The 17,556-nt window shown below is 55.5% G+C and overlaps 1 protein-coding gene across 5 annotated transcripts in view; it reads left to right on the top strand.

Moving 5' to 3' along the window:
* KCNIP2 (potassium voltage-gated channel interacting protein 2) overlaps positions 1–16,665 on the top strand; it is a 44,932-nt gene extending 28,267 nt beyond the window's left edge. For 2 of the 5 annotated variants that reach the window (XM_064144544.1, XM_064144543.1), the window contains exons 2-8: positions 11,243–11,367; positions 12,296–12,365; positions 12,454–12,524; positions 13,020–13,127; positions 13,958–14,062; positions 14,274–14,336; positions 14,551–16,665. In XM_064144544.1, coding sequence (XP_064000614.1) covers positions 11,243–11,367; positions 12,296–12,365; positions 12,454–12,524; positions 13,020–13,127; positions 13,958–14,062; positions 14,274–14,336; positions 14,551–14,598 — 590 coding nt within the window. In that variant the 3' untranslated portion in view covers positions 14,599–16,665. Of the gene's footprint in view, positions 1–8,126; positions 8,179–10,059; positions 10,156–10,211; positions 11,123–11,242; positions 11,368–12,295; positions 12,366–12,453; positions 12,525–13,019; positions 13,128–13,957; positions 14,063–14,273; positions 14,337–14,550 lie in introns of those variants that run through there. The other 3 variants (XM_064144541.1, XM_064144542.1, XM_064144545.1) reach the window with 3 other exon arrangements.
* Positions 16,666–17,556: the final 891 nt, after the last annotated feature.

Here is a 17,556-nt window from a genome sequence, read left to right as displayed (position 1 = left end):
AGCTGCTGCGTGGCCCAGCCATGCCATGGCATGGGGCTGAGCCACCAGTCCTCTCCGTCACTGCCAGGTGACAAACCGTTTGGGGTCTGGAAGAAGTTGGTGTGGGGCATCCTTCTGAGAGCCCTTGGCAGCATCAGCCAGCACCGCTGCCATCTGGTGGGTGTCCCGGGATGACATTTCTTCCCCTGCTGACATACTTTACCCACCAGCACAAAGACGGCAGGAAGGACCAGGGCAGAAAGTCCCCTTTGCAGGGGGTGCAGGAGGACCTTAGAGTTGGGCAAGGGGTCTGCCCTATAGCCTGGGCATAGCCACCCCACCTATACCTGGGGCAGCAGTCCTTGCTGCTGGGGGCAGCAAGGCAGGGTGTGGAGCAGCAGTGTCGTGGGGCAGTCCTGCTCCCTGCCTGCCACGTTGGTGCTGGGGCTGGGACTGGTCCTGTTTCATGTGGGACTCATCCACACAGGATAGGCAGTGCCAGCAGCATCCCCAGGGGAAGATGTGAACTCCAAAGGGTTCTGAGCCCTCCTAAAGAGGCAGTGGCCAGCAGGCACCTGGCTCCCTAGTGATCCCTGTGGCCTGTGATTGAGCAGCCAGGCAAGGGCTGGATGTGTTAAAAGAAAAACAAGAAAAAGGCATAGAAGCTAAATATAGCTCCATGGGCTGTGCTGGATGTGTGCTCCAGGCACGTGGGTGCTCCAGTGTGACCTTGTCTGGGTCTCTCAGCTCTGCTAGACCTCCAGCCCCTGCATCCCCTCCTCTGCAGCCTGTTGCGGTGCTGCCCGCGGCTCTGTCAGTAGCGTATGCATCCTGCGTGGCCTGTTCCCTAGCCCTGCTCCCTGTCCCCTGGGCTCTCACAGCAAGACGGCTCAGAAATGAAGCCGCTGGACCTGATAACCTAGACCCTCCCCAGGAGAGGGTTGTGGGGAGCTTGGATGTTCAACCACGGTGATCCCCATGTGGGAGGGACTCATGTGAGACACAGAGGACAAATCTGAGTCATCCCTATCCTGGATGTTTAGCCAGTGCCCAGCGTCCTGTCCCTCCCCATGTGCCCCCCCGGGAACAGAGTGCCTTTTAATATCTGTGGCCCGTTTCCTTAGCAACTGCATTAAGCAAATCGATGGAGGTGGTGTCATTGGAATGGGAGGGCATGCCTCCTTCCCCCCCCGGCCCCCCCATACCCACCACCCCCACGCCTCCCTCTACTTGGCCTCTCTCCACTCTTGCTCCGTCTGGGCTCTCAGACGTGGCTGTGTGAGCCATTGGCCACAGCTCCACAGTGACCCCTTGCTCGCCCGCAGCTGATGAAGGGTCCCCCTGAGTGACAGCTGGTCCCCACCTTGGGAACAGAAGCCGGGGTCCCTGGGGACGCATGGTCTGGCAGCCGCAGCCCTGGGCTGAAGGGGCTCTGGGACTGTGGTGGGGAGGGGGCAGAGGGGTGAGGGAACATGAGACACCCCTACCATGAACCTGGAAGGCCTTGAGATGATTGCAGTGCTGGTGGTCTTGGTCCTCTTCGTCAAGGTGCTGGAGCAATTTGGCCTCTTCGAGCCTGTGTCCTTGGAAGGTAACGGCTGTGGGCGGTGCTGGTTTCTGGGGATGAGGGGGGCCAGTGGCGGGTGCCTGGAGCTGCCCCCAGGGATGTGTCTGCAGCCACGGGAGGGTCCCGGGCACAGCGTGCATTTGTTGCTTTGAGGATGAGCAGGGGTTTCCCGGTGTCCTGTCTGCTCTGTGCAAGGTCCCAGGGTCTGGGGATGTGGAGGGCTGACAGGATGCCTGCTGCACGGTGGTGATTTTGCTGTGTGCTGCAGTGCTGCGGGCTGGGACCGTGTGTGTATGAGCATGCGACTGGGCACCGGGGTGTTTTTCAGCACCTCCACAGGCATCAGATGTCCCCAGGGTCTGTGGTCACCTCACCTCAAATGTGAGGTGTCAGACTCAGCACCATGCTGTGCAACAGCCAGGCCTGGCTGCACTTCTTGCTCCTGCCTCTCCCCAAGGCCTCCTGTGGCCCGTGGGCAGGTTCTGGGGGACAGAGCAGGTGCTGACTGTCTGGGGACAGGCTGTGCAGAGTGCTAAGTGGTCCGAGCATGAGGAGTCACAGACCCTGCTCTCAGCCCTGTGTTCCCACATCGTGGTGTGCTTGGTGGAGCCCTGATCCACTCAGGATTCTGTGAGTGCTGGGTGGGAAGTCATTATCACCTGGTTAGGTGCTCCCTGAACTCTCAAGAGTGATAGTCGTGTGAAAGGTCCTCCCTAGGCAAGCCCAGCCTGTGCCTGTGCCTGCAGAAGAGCCTTCATTGCTGCTTAACTTCTTGCTTTGTCCTGTACTTTGCAGCAGTGCTCCTAGGTGGATCATGCCAGGAGGGAAACTGAGGCAGGGGCTGAGTTAACTCTCAGGTGTCTTTGTCTGTGAGCCCTGAGGAGGGCAGCAGGCTGACTATGCCCAGATTGGATCCTCCTTTCCCAATTCTGTTGGAGATTTGGGGAGCAACTCTGCTGAAAAGCACAGGATGAGGCAGGGGTCACCTCTTGACCTGTGTGGCTTCTTCTTGCCCAAGCCCTGTTCTCTCCACCCCGTGGGACACAATCCTTGTTTATTTGGAAGTGTCTTTTGCCTAGCCTGGCCCAGGGCAGGAGATATCTGTCTGTAGGCATGTCCATGTCAGCCAGCATCCCTCCAGAGAGGACTGGGATGCACAGTTGCATGCCTGTGTCCAATGCAGGACAAAGTTTGATGCCAGACCTTTCTTGTCCCCATGGGGGGATATGGTATCACCATGTAGCATGGGGAGGCACAACCTGCCCCATCCTCCAGCCACATCCCTGTTCTGGGGAGCTGTGGGTCCTTCTGGCCTGGCTGGAGATTTGTCCCACCTGTGGTGGTGGGAATGGGACTCAGGTGACCCAGATTGGCAGCAGTTGCTCCTGTTGACAAAAGGTGACTAGAGGGAAAGGAAATGGGCAGAAGTTTATTGAGCTGAGCCCTGAGTACCCTGTGGGGAGTTTCGTGGGTGAGTGGCACATTGGGGTGCAAATGAGATGCTGTTGCATGGGTCACTCTCTTGAGTCAAGAGAGACAGCAGATAGAAGACTTTTCTCTCTGGGAAAGGTCTCAGGCAGTGTCTGGGAATGGGAAATGCCAAGTCCCCTCTGCAGATTGTTTACCAGCCATGCCTGAGCTGGCAATGACAGTCCAGGGGCCCAGAGTCTGAAACTGTATACTAATGGCTCAGATCTGCTAATGGGTATTGGCCTTCCCACTCACTCTGGAGCCATCGATACTGCCTGCCATGCTTTCCCTGCCCTATCTATGCCAGTCCCTGGCTTATCCATGCCAGTCACTGCCTGTGGCTGTCTCTGCTTAGTACTGGTCCAAAGGATGGGTTGTGCTGGCGTCATATAACCACAGTGATGTCCTGAAGCATTTCCAGAGGAGGCCAGGAAAATGCCTCAGCTCTAGGAATAGTTCAGTGGGAGAACCTTGAAGCAAGACCCTGTTTGTCCCTGGAGTGATTGCAAACGGCTTAGAGGATAGTGTGGGGGAACTCCAGGCTTGTTGAGTTTCCACACTCAAATGGATGAGGCCCTGAGCAACCCATCCTCCATTTGTTGCTGGCCTCCCTCTGAGCAAGAGTTTGAACAGGAGTGCTAGTACTCTGCCACCTCTCACCCTGTCTCCTTGGCACTGTCTCCCCCGGGACCTCTGTCTCCTTGGCACTGTCTCCCCCTTGGACCCCGCCGCAGCCTCGGTGGCGTGGCACGAGTCACGGTCTGGCAGCAGCGGCAGCAGAGCATCTCCTGCGGGTGCACTGTGCTCCAGGGGCGATCGATGCTGGAGCTGGTGTTGTTTACCAGCTGGTTAATCACTGATGAGCTGTGTCACCCCACTGCTGAGCTGTGCCACTCTGCCTGTCCCCAACCCAAACACTTCCCAGCAGAGCAGCCCGAGCAGTGCTGAACTGCCCGGGTGTGGCTCCCAGCCCCCTGCCAAGAGCCCATTTTGACCAAGCACCTGGGAGGGGGCAGGCAGAGAAGGCGCTATCGATTTTGGCTCCTGAAGTGCAGCATCAATAATGCAGCGCAGAGCAATTGGTCCCGCCCGGGAGGTCAAAGTCGGGAGAGCCACCCGCGTTAACCCGGTCTTAGATGGATGTTAGATGAAGCTGCAGTTTGCACTCGGCAGGATAACTGATTGCCTGCCCCTGCCTCGGCCACACCAAGGTGGGGCAGGAAGGATCTGGGGTATCTTGGGAAGGCTCCTGCGTGGGGTGTGCAGGTCCCTGCCTCGCCCTGGAGGCTGTGCTGTTGCTTTAGACCTGAGGATAGAGAAGAAGAAGTGAAGCTGAGGAGGGTGCCAAACCCATGCAGAGTCTGTGAAGAAACAAGAGGAAGCAGCAGTCTGCCTGGGTGCCATCGGCACCCCGAGGGATGCTAGGCAGTAGTGTGTGGTGGTAGGAAGCAGCATGTCCACCTCCTGATGCCTGCCCTATGGTCACAGTCCCTCCAAAAAGGGGAAAAAATGAGCACCCCACTGTGCTGGTAAAAGCAAAGCCCTGTGCCAAGCCCTGTTTTCCTCCTGCTTTCTAGGAACCCATTTGCAGAAGTGTGGTGTCTTGTCTGCAGAGGGGACCAGCCCTCTGGAATGCAGTGCCAGGGATCCCCAGGCTCAGGGCATCACCCTCTCTAGTTGCTTTGACAGACCTGAGAGGTCAAGGCTAGCTGGCTGCAAGTGGGGTAGATCTCAGAGCACTGAATTTCAGCTTGGGCCAGCTGTGGATGCTCCAGGTTAAACTTTGGGGATCCCTGGGCTGGGGTGCACCAGGGATTTCCCCATGCTCATGGGGTTTAACCCTTGTCCTTCCTGTTCCAAGCACTGGCAGGTTTTTCCATTGGTAGCAGGGCTGAGCAGGATCTGGTGGCTGAATCAGGAGAGAGCTGCCTGCTCACGGTAAGGGCTCACAGAAGCAGGAAGGGAAGGAGCAGAGGTGTATAGCAGCCGTGGCCAGGCTCTGGGTTTGTATCCCAGCACAGCCTTACACTCTGAGGCATGCTGTAGCTGGGCTGCATCCTGTCAGTGCTGCTGTCTTGGAGAAGAAGGTCTCTTGAGGACCACATGCTCCCCTCTTTGGAATGCCTCTCACATTCTCCACACTCAGGAATATCAGCCCTGGTCATCGCCATGAACATAGGATGGGCAACATTGTCTCACTCATCTGGAGAAGTTGTGGGAGAAGGGGACTTGGCTCTGGGTCCCCTTAGCTGTGAACCCCCACAGCTGGAGCCAGGGTCGAGCAGCTCTCCCAGTACAAATCTCCCCAGGGACTAAAGAGGCTATGGGCACATGCCCTGCTGCCTCTGTGTGGTGTCACATCCTGTTCAGCCCAGCCAGATCTAATTAGCTTGTTGAATTTCCCTCCGGCCTCATGTTAATCACTTTTCGTGTTGCTTCCCTTTCAATTCCCCCTGGCCTGCCTCACTTTTTCTGCTGTGGATGTGTCTGCAGAGGAGAGCAGTGAGACTTGGCTGGACATGGAGCAGGGACCCCCACTCTGCTGCATGCTGCCCCCAGAGATTGGCTCCAAGCCAGTGAAGAGAGGGGCAAGAAAGTCACTCAGCAGTGGGGAGGTGAGCAGATCACAGGCTGGAGGAAAAGCTGCAAAGCCAGGGAGCAGGGAGTTTGTTGGGACAGCTCTTCTCTACAGTTCTGCTCTGCTGGTGGAGTGTGAAACCTCAGAGTACAAAGGCAAACTGGCTTGGAGCTGATCTGGGACTCTCCAGCACAGGATTGTGAAAGGCTGCAATGTGCTGTGAAAGTTCAGTGGTGTCTTCTTCACTTCCACCTTGCAAGGGGCAGGATTAGACCCCAAAACTGGGCACTGATGAGAACAGAGCTGACAGGCATCTGTAGAGGTGACTGTCAGACAAGGCTGAGCTCTGAGGTAGGGAGCTTCTTGTGCCATGCCATGGGTACATGCAAGATGGGGGGCAGGTTTGGTGTCTTGAGATGGGGTGGAGGGGCTGTTTGGGGCAGGTTTGGTTTCTGAGCTGGGTAGCAGCAGTGTCTAGGAGTTAGTGGCTTGGGTCCGGGGTCAGTGCCACCATGTGCTGCTGTTGGGGTGGGAATTAGGGGCAGTGGAGCCACCTTCACAAACTCACCGGTGGCAGCTCTGCAAGCCTCTTGCCATCTCCAGGGCTGTGGGGTGCCCGTGCCACATTATGTAGGTGCAGGGGTGTGCTGGGATGAGAGCTGGCCCCTAAATCCTTTGGGCAGTTGTGTGGGCTCCCTCTGCCTGGAGGAGATGAGGGCAGAAGTGCACAGCTGCACGCTGCTGTTGCCCTGTGTCCTTTGGCTGCCTTCTTGGCTGTGTCATGCACAGTCTCTGCTCAGGTAAGGGCTGCCATCGGACTTTGCATGGTGTGATTTGGGGTTTGTTTGTCTCCATTCCCTCTGTCTCCTGGCAGGTGCTGGAGACGCTGTGAGATGAAGTGGCTGCAGACTGTGTTCTCTTAGACAGGTCTTGGAATGTAAACTGTGATGGGAGGATGTGTGGATAGAAGTGATCAAAGGAGCAATTAGTGGCTGAGCAGATGGAGGGAAGAAGAGTGCTGTGCTGAAGAGGTGCTTTCAGCCTGTTTGTGATGGAGGATGTCCCTGTGCTGCCTGGAGTCTGGCTGGGCTGTGGCTGAAGGTACCTTACTGGGGGGGTATGGATGATATTTGGATAATGGCTAGGCAGAGCACAAGTTCTCTTATAGAACACACTGTGAACAGCAAGAGTAGCTGCTGCTGGGCTGGGACATTTTTCAGTAGCTCCTCTGGCACCTTAGATGTGCCAGGCCCTGCAGCCAGAGATGTCTCTGCCCATGGATGTGGTGATGGGGACACAGCAGGATGTGCCCCTGTGTCTGTGTTCTGCAGCTGGGCAATGCATGAGTCTGCTCGTGTCTTGCACCCAGGTGCTGATCTGGGAATGTGTGTGTGAGGCCTTCTGCTGCTGTGGGATGCACATCTTCCACACATCATGATGATGCCTGCTTTGATGGGTTACTGAGAGTTTTGGCACTGCCTCCTGGTTTGCTGTTGTAGGGTCTTTTGTAGCAGAAAAGCGCTGTGGAAGGGATGGGTTTGGACTTGATGATCTATGAGGTCTCTTCCAACCTTGGTGATACTGTCTCCCCAGCTAGCTGTCACTGAGAGGGTGCTGGCAGCTGTGGCTCAGTGGCAAGAGCACTGACATCTTATGCACTGGGCTAACAGCAGCTCCTGCTTTCTCTAGGCATGAATCCTCCCTGGGAAAGGGAGTGTCAGCCCAGGACTGTGCAACCCCTTGACACAGAGGTGCTGGTTGCACCAAGCCCCCAAGGACACAACAGCTGCTGGTGGCCCAATACAAAATGATCCACAACCATCCTAGTGATGGTCACTGCTGGATTCAGAAACCCACTTGCTCTGCCCCTCTTCAGAGCCACTGTCCAGCAACCTCCAGGGTTCACTTCAACAGCGTGTGGAGGTGGGGGGTGGGAAATCCTTTCCTCTCTTGGTGCTGCCGAGGATGAAGGCTCAGTTGGTGCGTGTGTGCGTGTTTTGAAGTTGCTGGGCTGTGGAGTGATGCATGGGAAGTGACAAGCACTTAACCCGGCAGACCTCCTGCAGATAAAACCCTGCCAGCTCTTTCTGTTGCCGTGTTTTGTGCCAGCCACTTGATGCCCTTGTAAATGGATGGAGGGCAGAGCAGCGCATCTGGAAAAGGAGCTGTCACTGGCAGGGACAGGGTTTGGTGCTACAGATGTCTTATCTGCCCAGCAGGGCAGCATGTGGCCAGGCTCCACTCCCCAAGGAGTGGGCAAGGGGGAGCCCAGGGAGTCCCCAGACTTACTCATATTTTAGATGCTGGGGAGAGAAAAGGGGTGGTGCATCCTTCCCAGAAAAGCCCTTGGGCACACCAAAGCCAGGACAGCAAAACCCCAAGCCTGGTCACTCCTCTCCTGTTGTTAAGTTGCATGTGCTGAACGTGCTCCCTCCCCTGCCCTGGGCTCCCTGGAATTGGGCCCTCTTCAGTTTCCTCCTTAAGAAAACAGCCATGTTCTTTTTTTTTTTCCTTCTTTATAACAAACTAAAGTGTAACTTGCACCTGACCTGGCCTACTGCACGTGCCTATACCTGCTGCCCCTGTGAGTCTAACCAGTTTACTCTCTGTTGCATCTCTCTCTTTGTGTGGTTTCCCTCCCGCCGTGCTCCCTCCCCTGGTCCCTCACCCTTGTTGGGTGCTGCTTTGCCTGCCCTGCCCCTTCCTCTCGGGTGAAGTGGCTCCTCCTGCCTCCCAGGTCTGTTCCCACAGCTCATCTCTGACAGACAAACCTGGCCCCAAGAGCATCCTTGCAGGCTGAAAGGTGCAATTTCCCTTTCCCTCTGTGAATTAAACCCCTGGAAATGTAGTTGGGCCAAAATTATGTTTTATGCACAACTGATGCCCAGTTCTAGGAAGAAAAGATCCTCTTTTCCTCACCTGTGTGCACATCTTAGACCAGACAGAAGCCAGGCTGTACTGTACTGCCAGTGCCAAGATCCTGGCCCTCACCCTTGCTCCTGCTACTCCATGACAAATGCCAAGGGGCACATTCATGCATCTCTATGTGTTTTCATGTGACTGGCACTCTGCTCTGGATGCCACTTCCCTGGGCACGCATTTGCCCTCTGAGTGGCTTTGTGTGATGTCCTGCTGGGACAACGACCTTCTGGAGCTGTTCTCCATTGCCTTTAGCCTACTGCCTTGGTCTGAATTCAAATGGTTCCAGGTTCTGCCTGTAAGCACTTGAGGTGGACCTACCTAGCATGTTCCTGTCCTGGAGCCGGGTACCATGCTGCACCATTTGCCCAGTACCTGGGGCTCTGCCCCAAGAAGCCCACTTGAGAAACGACCTCTAAACCAGGGCGTGTGACTCACAGGCATCATGAACGGCTGCTTGCAGGTGTCCAGGGTGCTTTGGAGCAAACATGGTGTCAGAGGAGCCCCGAAGGGACTTTGCACCTTTCGTCCCATTGGTGCCTTTTGCTGCTGTCTGCCTCCCTTTGGGAGGCTTGGCACAGCCTTCTTCCTCTCCTCTTCCTCCCCTCCCTGCCTGCAGTGCTAGTCCTGCGCTGAGTTTGCTGGCTTGAGGCTCTGCGGGGCCCTGCGGGAAGGGAGGGAGTGGGTCTGCAGCCCTGGGGCAGGACCAGCTGGGAGAGATGGGGCTAAGCAAAGCACCTGTGGTCTGGATGGGAGAATAGAGGGTGGCAGTGGGGTGTCTGCCCTCAGACAACCTGCTGTTAGTGCAGGAGCACTCGGAATCAATGGCTGTAGGCCAGGCAGATGTCGGGAGCCACTCACCCTGCTCCACAGCCTGGCCAAGACAAAACCCTGAGCCCCGTGTCCCCTCTGGCTGTCTCAGAGCAGGTCCCTGGGCTTGGATCCCAGTGCCGTGCTGGGGCAGGGGTGCATGCTGCAGTCTGGGCTGCATGGCTGGTGTCTGCACATGCTTGGCGTTCAGCCGTCAGGTACTAGCAGGATCAAACCCGGCCCCAAGCTCTGGGGAGGGTGCAGCAGCTCAGCTCAGCTGCAGGCTGCTTCTAGGGCTCCACCCAGCTCTGTCTGCATGCACAGCCGGGACGGGAAGGTCCCCAGGGATCAGGTATTCACCTCCAGGCTAAAGTGCAGCCTTCAGCCTGTGTCTCCGCGCTGCTGGGTGTCTCCAGTGCAGCCGGCATACTCCAGTGGAGGGGTGCAGAGGCTCTGGGTGTGGGTAGCTCAGCAGCCTTTCCCCTTTGATGCCTACATCCTTTCCAAGGAGGGAAGCTCCAGTGCCGGGTTTGTCCTGGGATGAAGCCAAAAGGCTGAGTAGAGCCTGGGCTGGGCTTTGCTTTCCTGCTCCTTCAGCCTCATGCTGCATGTGCTGCCGCTGCCCCTGCTGCGCCTGCTCCCTGCGTGCCGGGTGCCCAACTCTGCTGCCCGCCGGGTCCAGGGGCCGCTGCTCTCTTAACTCTTCTTCAGCTTGGTGACTCCTTCTTTCTTCCAGGCAACCCACCAGGCCAAACTAAAAAAGCGCTGAAGCAGCGATTCCTCAAACTGCTGCCCTGCTGCCGGCCCAAATCCATCCCCTCGCTCAGCGAAAGCAAGTGCTTCTTCTTGCCTTTGTGTGTGTGTGTGTCTCCGGCGGTGCTGCTGCCTGCCCCGCTCCCTGGCCCTGCCCGTGGGAAAAGGGATACCTGCCCTGCGTTTGGGGCTGTCAGGATCAGTCCTACCCCTTCAGAGGGGTCTGATCCAATGGGCTCTGCACTCACTTCTGTACTTGCCTGCTTCCAGGCTGATTTTGCCCCTCTCCAGCCCCCTGGAGCAGCTCCTGCAGGATGCATAGTAGCAAGACCCTCTCTGGAGCTGAGTCAGGGCAGCAGGACCCTTCTGGTGCTGGTTTAAGGGCTGGGGGCTTGTTTCTCAAAGCTCAGTGTTTGGAGATGGACATGTGATAGGAAGGGGCAAAAGGAGCTGAGCATGGAGGGAGCCCAGAGCCCTGCACCTGGTGTGATTGGCCCCTTGGTGAGTCCCATCCCCTGGCCGGGGTCTCCCCCTGCCCTTCGATACAAGCTGGTCACCCCTGAGAGAAGAGGTGAGTATGGAGGGCAGTGGCTCATCCTCCCGACGGAGGGGAGGTACCTGCTGTTGGCTGCAGTGGGACATAGTGACATCGGCTGCTATGGGCAGGGGTCATGTATCTTGCCAGGTGATGGCAAGAAGCCACCAACATAAAGGAGAGACACAGCAGGTCTCTACAAGGCTGAGAGGGTGTTTGGGGCTGGGGGTTCTGAGGGCAGCTGTCCTGCTGGAGGAAGCGCAGACCTGCGGGACATGTAGTGTCTCAGGTCCGTGGAGCAGGTGCCTGTGCTGGTGGGAAAAGGAGAGGTGAGGAGGAGAGTCTCAGCCCTGTAAGGGTTTCACATCCCCTTTCTCCCCAGCCTGGGTTGTACTGGAGGCTGGGGGGCTGCTGCCCGGTGTTAGTTGCTGCTCTGTCCCTAGGGTGCATAAGGGGCACAGACTCAGCTCCAACTGAGCAGGACAACCCCAAACCATGTTGCCCTGGGCAGGTATGAGAAGGCAAGGTGTGCTGCACAAGGTGCCTCTCCTGCCCCCTGGCAGGGCAGGGCAGGGCATGGCAGGACAGTCCTGGCCTCAGCTACCCCTCTCTTCCCCTGGATTCCTTGCAGACAGTGTTGAAGATGAGTTTGAGCTCTCCACCGTCTGCCACCGCCCTGAGGGGCTGGAGCAGCTCCAGGAACAGACCAAGTTCACCCGCAAAGAGCTACAGGTCCTGTACCGAGGCTTCAAAAATGTGAGTACCCCTTGACCAGCTTTGCTAGCTCCCATTCTGCTGCAGTGTCCATGTCAGTTGGTGCTTTGCACCTGATTGTGCCCAGCGTTTGTGTGATGGTTTGGGCTCTTACCCGCCCCCCCACACTTTGTATTTGCCCCAGCTAACTCAGACAGCCCCTGGGAATATAGATGAAGCAATTTATTTACAGCTAGCAGAATTTACAAGCAGCTATTTACAATATATACAGTTATATACAATTATATACAGAAATATACAAAGGATAAACAATACAAAAGCACAACTCCCCTCCCAGAAACCTGAGTCCCCAGGAGGGGCTTTCAAACCACCCCAACACCTCCCCTTGCCCTCTCAACCTTACCCCAGTTCTCAGGAAGAAGAGAGGTGCGGCCAAGAGGTTAGGGAGCAAGGTTAGTGGGAGCAAGGTTAATGAGATGTGACCAGGTCTGAAGGCAAAGGCAGAAGAAAAAAAAAAAAGGAGAAATTTTACTTCTTCCCAGAGTTCTCAGTGTAACTGTGAGAGAAGGAGACACCATGTTTTCATTCCACTGTCTGTTATCAAGTTCTTTTACCAAAACATTCCAGCTTGCTTCTAACTAGCACAGTTTGCAAAGGTTTTCAAGACCCTGAGACCGAAGTTTATATCAAGCTGTGGCCTGATCCTACCTCCAGGGAGCTCAATGGGGAGGCCTGATCATGTGTTCCATCTCTTGAGTGAAGAGAGCCCTCTCCCTGGGTGCCTGGGACGCAGAGCCCTTCCAATGAGGGGTGCAGCCTACAGAATCAGGGGGATGTTCCAAACAGCTTTACTAGCTACTCTATCAGGCAACACAGAGCTGGGGGGTGAGGCAGGGGAGACACAGAGATTTAGAGGTATGCATAGTCCCTCTTTGCAATGTGGAGCTGACACCATGGCTTGCCCTGGCAGGAATGCCCCAGTGGCATTGTCAATGAAGAAAACTTCAAGCAGATCTATTCACAGTTCTTCCCACAGGGAGGTGAGTATCCATCTCCATGCCCTGTGTGGGTGCCTCTGTGGGGCAGGGGGTCACCCAGCACCCTCTCACACTGTTCACTTTCCCCCAGACTCCAGCACGTATGCCACCTTCCTCTTCAATGCCTTTGACACTGACCATGATGGCTCCGTCAGCTTCGAGGTGAGCTGTGGCTGAGGAGGCGATGGCAGTGGGACGGAGAGGGCAGGTCCCCTCAGGTACTGTGGGCTGGGCTGAGCAGTGTTGCTGTTGCAGATGGCTGGTGAGCTTTGCAGGGGCTGGTGAAGTTTATTGAAGGCAGTGGAAGAACTGTGAAAAGCAACAAAAAGAGAGTTTTCTGTATTTTTCTGGCAAGTGTCTTGTAGGTACCCAGACAGTCAGGCACAGCCATGGCTGAGTCTCGCTTTGGCTGAGCCCCAGGCCTGACACATGTTGTCACCCAAAGGACTAGTGCAGGACATAAGTGAAGACAAGCAATCAGTTTTCCCCAGGCTCTTTCTGGCACTAAACGTATCCTTTGCAGGCCAGCCCTGGGGCACATCTGCTTTGGAGATAGGTTCCCCTACTGCAGGGAGGACAAGCAGGGCTGTGCTCTCTGTGTCACTGACACCCTTTGTGGCCATAAGTCCTATCTGCCTGCCTTATTCATCCTTGCAGGACTTTGTGTCTGGGCTGTCCATCATCCTGCGGGGCACCATTGATGATCGCTTGAACTGGGCCTTCAACCTCTATGACCTGAACAAAGATGGCTGCATCACCAAAGAGGTGAGATGGGGAGGTCCAGGCTGCTCCCTGGGCCTAGCACAGGTGTGCATTTAGCAGGGACAAGGGCAGGACTCAGGGGCTTTGGCTGAGCTCTGAAGGAGAGCTAAGGTCAGTATTTACTAAGCCCAGCTTCGTAAACACCCGCTGGCATTGGTGTGTCTTTAAGATGAAATGTAGAGGAGGGGTGTGCTGCTTTAGGGCTTCACCACACATGCAGATACACTTGTGGCCCAACACTGTGCCAGGAGCTCTCAGGAACATACCTCAGGATCCCAGAGATCCTTTAGGAGCATCATGAAAAAGGTGTGGGTTGGGGACCAGGTGGAAGCAGAGCCCCACGTTGACTTTGATGGGTTAGGGTTAGCCCAAATAACTTATCATAAACCTGCCCCAGAGAGACTAAGTTCACTAGAACTCAGAATTTGGAAAGTCAGAAACATGAAATTGTATTTTTACAGTTTAAATGTAACAGTACAGACAGAATAAACTAGTACAGAATATAGTAACCTTAGAGAAGATGGGAATGGGGATAAGCAGCAGCCAAAACAGCAGCAGGGGAAGATTGCAGCAGGCACAGCAGAAGCAGCAAAGGGGAAGATACAAGCTGTGCTTCCAGACATAAAGCTTTTGATGCTCCAGTGAAATTATATTAACTTATCAATTGTTGCCATTTTATGGCCTATCCCTGGAATGTTCACTTCTCCATTCAGAAACTCCAGTACTCTTCCACTTCTAAGTTTTTCTGTTCCCATTTTTCTTTTCATGTCCGAGCTAGAAAGCTCGCTCAAACGGCCACACTGACCCTGCAACTCTGCTCTCCTTCCCTCCAGGAGATGCTAGACATCATGAAGTCCATCTATGATATGATGGGAAAGTACACCTATCCAGCCATGCGGGAGGAAGCACCCCGGGAGCACGTGGAAAACTTTTTCCAGGTGAGTAGAACACATCCTGTGGAAGCAGAGGTCCAGCACACAGCCAGTGGCTGCCCAAAACCTGGCACGGTGCAGGAGAAAACACTCTGCAGTGAGGATGAAGCAGAGCTGTGCTGGAAGCAGGGACAGAAAAGGCTATCCTGGTGCTGCTGGGTGCTTGGGGGTGGCTGTGCTGTCCCTGCCATCCTCTTCATGCTGTGTTTCTCTGCAGAAAATGGACCGCAATAAGGATGGTGTAGTGACAATTGAGGAGTTCCTGGAGTCCTGCCAGAAGGTAAAGCCACCAGCACCTCTGCTCTGAGGCTAGGCCACCTCCTTGTCCCCTGGGGATTCTGCCCCTCCCATTGCTCTCCTAGCAAAGATGGTGTCACTGCGGGGCAACCAGCCACCCAGATGGGCTTTTGTTGGGTCAGAACTGCCATGAGGGCAGAGCTGCTCAGATTGCTATTCCATGCCCAGCCCACCTGTTTACCACCTTCTCTCCACAGGATGAGAACATCATGCGGTCCATGCAGCTCTTTGACAATGTGATTTAGCTCCCAGACCTGCCTCCAGCCGAGCTCTCCTGCCACTGGGACCAGAACCTGCTTCTCTCTTGACTCTTCCTTTGAGCCTCCTCTCTGCCAGCTGTAGACACCCCTGTGGGAAAGGGGCCTCCCTTCACAGAGACACAGTCAGGGCCGAGATCTTCCATTCCACCTGAGCTGGCTCCATTTTCCTTGGGGGATCCCAAGCAGGTGTTCCCAGACATCAGATCATGGGCACGGCTGGCATGGGGTGAGAATTTGGCCTGGATGGACCTTCCTGCACCCATTCCCAGCAGGGAAGCCCACAGCCTTGGGCTGTAATAGAGGCTTCCCCATGCACAGCACCCCGTGCAGCCACGGCTCCCCCACTCTAGACCCTCTCCCCAGTTCCAGGTGTCCCCTAGCATCAGCTCCAGCCCAAACCCTCCAGCGATGCTATCTAGAAACCAACAGAGTCTTGCAGTGGGTGCCAGTGCCTCGGCCTCCTCCCCTGCCCTGGCCATGCCCTGCTGCCAGGAGTGTCTAGCATGTCAGCCGTAAGCCACTGGCGACCCTTCTTGCCCAGCCCCTGAGCTGGTGGGTGGGCATCATAGGGATCATGCCTGGAGAGGACAGATGCATGGGCACTTGGGGTTCATCAGTACATGAGCCTTAGGCAGTAGTCCCTGATCCTGGGGTGCCCAGTCAGACCTAAAAGGCTCATTCTGACATGGGGAGAAGGGAGACTAAAGGGACCATGAGGTGCCTTCTTGTGGCACTGGTCTCCAATGATAGATGATGCAGGGCTGGAAGAGCTGCAGCTTCAGCCCTCATCCCTTGAGTTTGGGCTACCAGCATACAAGGGACCTCAGGAACCTATTTGGAGGCTCCAGTGAGGCTCCCACTCCTCCCTGAGGACACGGCAGCCAGGATATGGGGACATATGAAGGAGGGAGGTGTGCTGAGCTCTGCCCTTGGGCCTTACAGCAAACTCCCAGCAGTTTCCTGCTGACTGTCCCCTATTCCCATGCCGAAACCCACCCCAGCCCATCTAGGCAAGGTGGGGAGAAATGGGGCAGAGAGGCAACCCCACAGGCATAGTCCTGTGCCGGCACATGCATGAACTGGCAACTCCTCAGAGAGAAAGTTGAGGCTGGGGCTGGCCAGGAGTTGTTGCTGTGCTGCTGATGGGCTGGAGGGTCGCCTTGGGGTGAGGCTGGCTCAGGCCCTTCTCCTGGCATGGCCATGTGAGACCCTACTTGGGACCCCAGCAATGGACCCAGCATCCTGGGGCTCCCCACGTCTTTGTCACCACCAGCTCCTTGGAGCTGGGTGTGTGCAGGCAGGCCTATCCTGTCCACATACTCCTCTGAGTTGTAGCTGGGACACTGATGCTTATGGGCTAATGACCCCATGCCAGTGCCAGAGACCCCTCTGTGCAATCCCACAAGTACTGGGAATGTACCCAGACCCAGCGGACTCCAGCTCTGCTGCTCCAGACTCCACGTCCTCAGCAGCCAAGGGCAATTTGGACCATCCTGAGCTGCAGTGTCTGAGGTCAATGGGGAAGGTATGAGCAAGGCTAGTACCCATGCTGGTCTGGGGCCCAGACCCAGGCTAAGCCCGTGGTGTGGGAGCCGTTAGAGTGGCCCCCCAGGGCTCTGAGCCAAAGCTATAAGGCTGCTCTCCAGCAGAACCATCCCTGGCCCAGCCCTTGCAGAAATGTGTTTTTTAGGTTCATTCAACACATTGTTCATCTCACAGTCCTGTTCCTGGGTTTGCCGTGGGGCTGAGCTCCCACTTGCAGTCTCCTAAGGGTGGGAGGACAGGTATCCTAACTCTTATCCCTCCTGTCTCCTCCTCCAAGTCCTTCCTCCTCCCAGGCCTTCTGGGGTACCCACCGTCCCCTGCCCCGTGGAGCAGATGCCGCCTCCTCCCTCACACTGCAGGTCGCATGGCGTGACCCCCCACCCCAGGGCATGGCGACCCACAACCCGCTTGGCATCTCCAGTCTGTATATTTTGTATTATAACAATATTATGGGTTAAAAAATAAACCAAAAAGCCCCAAATAAAATCTAACCACGATCGCTATGCACACCACCGTGAAGTCTTTGCATCTGTCAGTAGTCTGGGGGTTGGTGTCAGGGAGGGGAAATAGAGACTGAAGGTCTCTGTAGAAGGTTTTCAGCCTAGCTGGAGTGCTGCAGCTACAGGGCACTCTGGGAAGTTGCACGGGGGACAGGGTGTGTGCTGATCTGGCCAGGATGCTTAACAGAATGCCCTGCCATTAATGGCCTCATAAATATGGTCTTTCCCCTGTCAAGAAGCTTTAGGCTAACAGGGTCTTACATGAAGTGTGTCAGGTCTCAGAAATGAGGCTGTCAGGTGTGTCTTCAGCTTGTGGTGAGATGCTGCTGGGTGAACCCCAGCTTGGGAGCAGGTGCCTCTTGTCAGGGTGTGCCATGTAAAGGTGAGCTAACAGGAAGCTGATCAAATAACAACTTGAAGAGGTAGGTATGGGCTGGAAATGGATTTTGCTTAAGGATGTGAACTGATTGGCCAATCACTAGGCCTTGGAAAAGTGAATCCTGGAGAACTAGGGAAGAAAAACTTGAAGTAAAACAAAGGGAAGAAAATAAGTAGGCAAGTAAGAAACCATCAGAACAGGATCATTGACCTGATGTGGGGACAGTGCATTATTCAACCTGTGGTGCAGGAACTGAAAGCTCAATGTAAAGAGCTGCCTAGAGACCCAAGCATCTTAAAAGGATAGGCTCTGGCTACAGCAGGAATTACCATCATGGGACTGGAAAAGCTATGAGGCTGATCTTTCCAGAGCCTCCAACCGCCCAAGGACCTGGGCAGTTGCCCAGGTATGGCAGTATGAACAGGTCCAAGTGTTTCCCTCTCTCAGCTCAGACTTCCCAGTATACCCTATCCCCTGGGAGCTTTGCTAAGCTGTTGGCTGTTTTGGGAGATGCAATCC

This window comes from Pogoniulus pusillus, chromosome 6, assembly GCF_015220805.1.
Source record: "Pogoniulus pusillus isolate bPogPus1 chromosome 6, bPogPus1.pri, whole genome shotgun sequence".
NCBI lineage: Eukaryota > Metazoa > Chordata > Aves > Piciformes > Lybiidae > Pogoniulus > Pogoniulus pusillus.
This window is presented reverse-complemented; position numbering and strand designations above follow the sequence as displayed.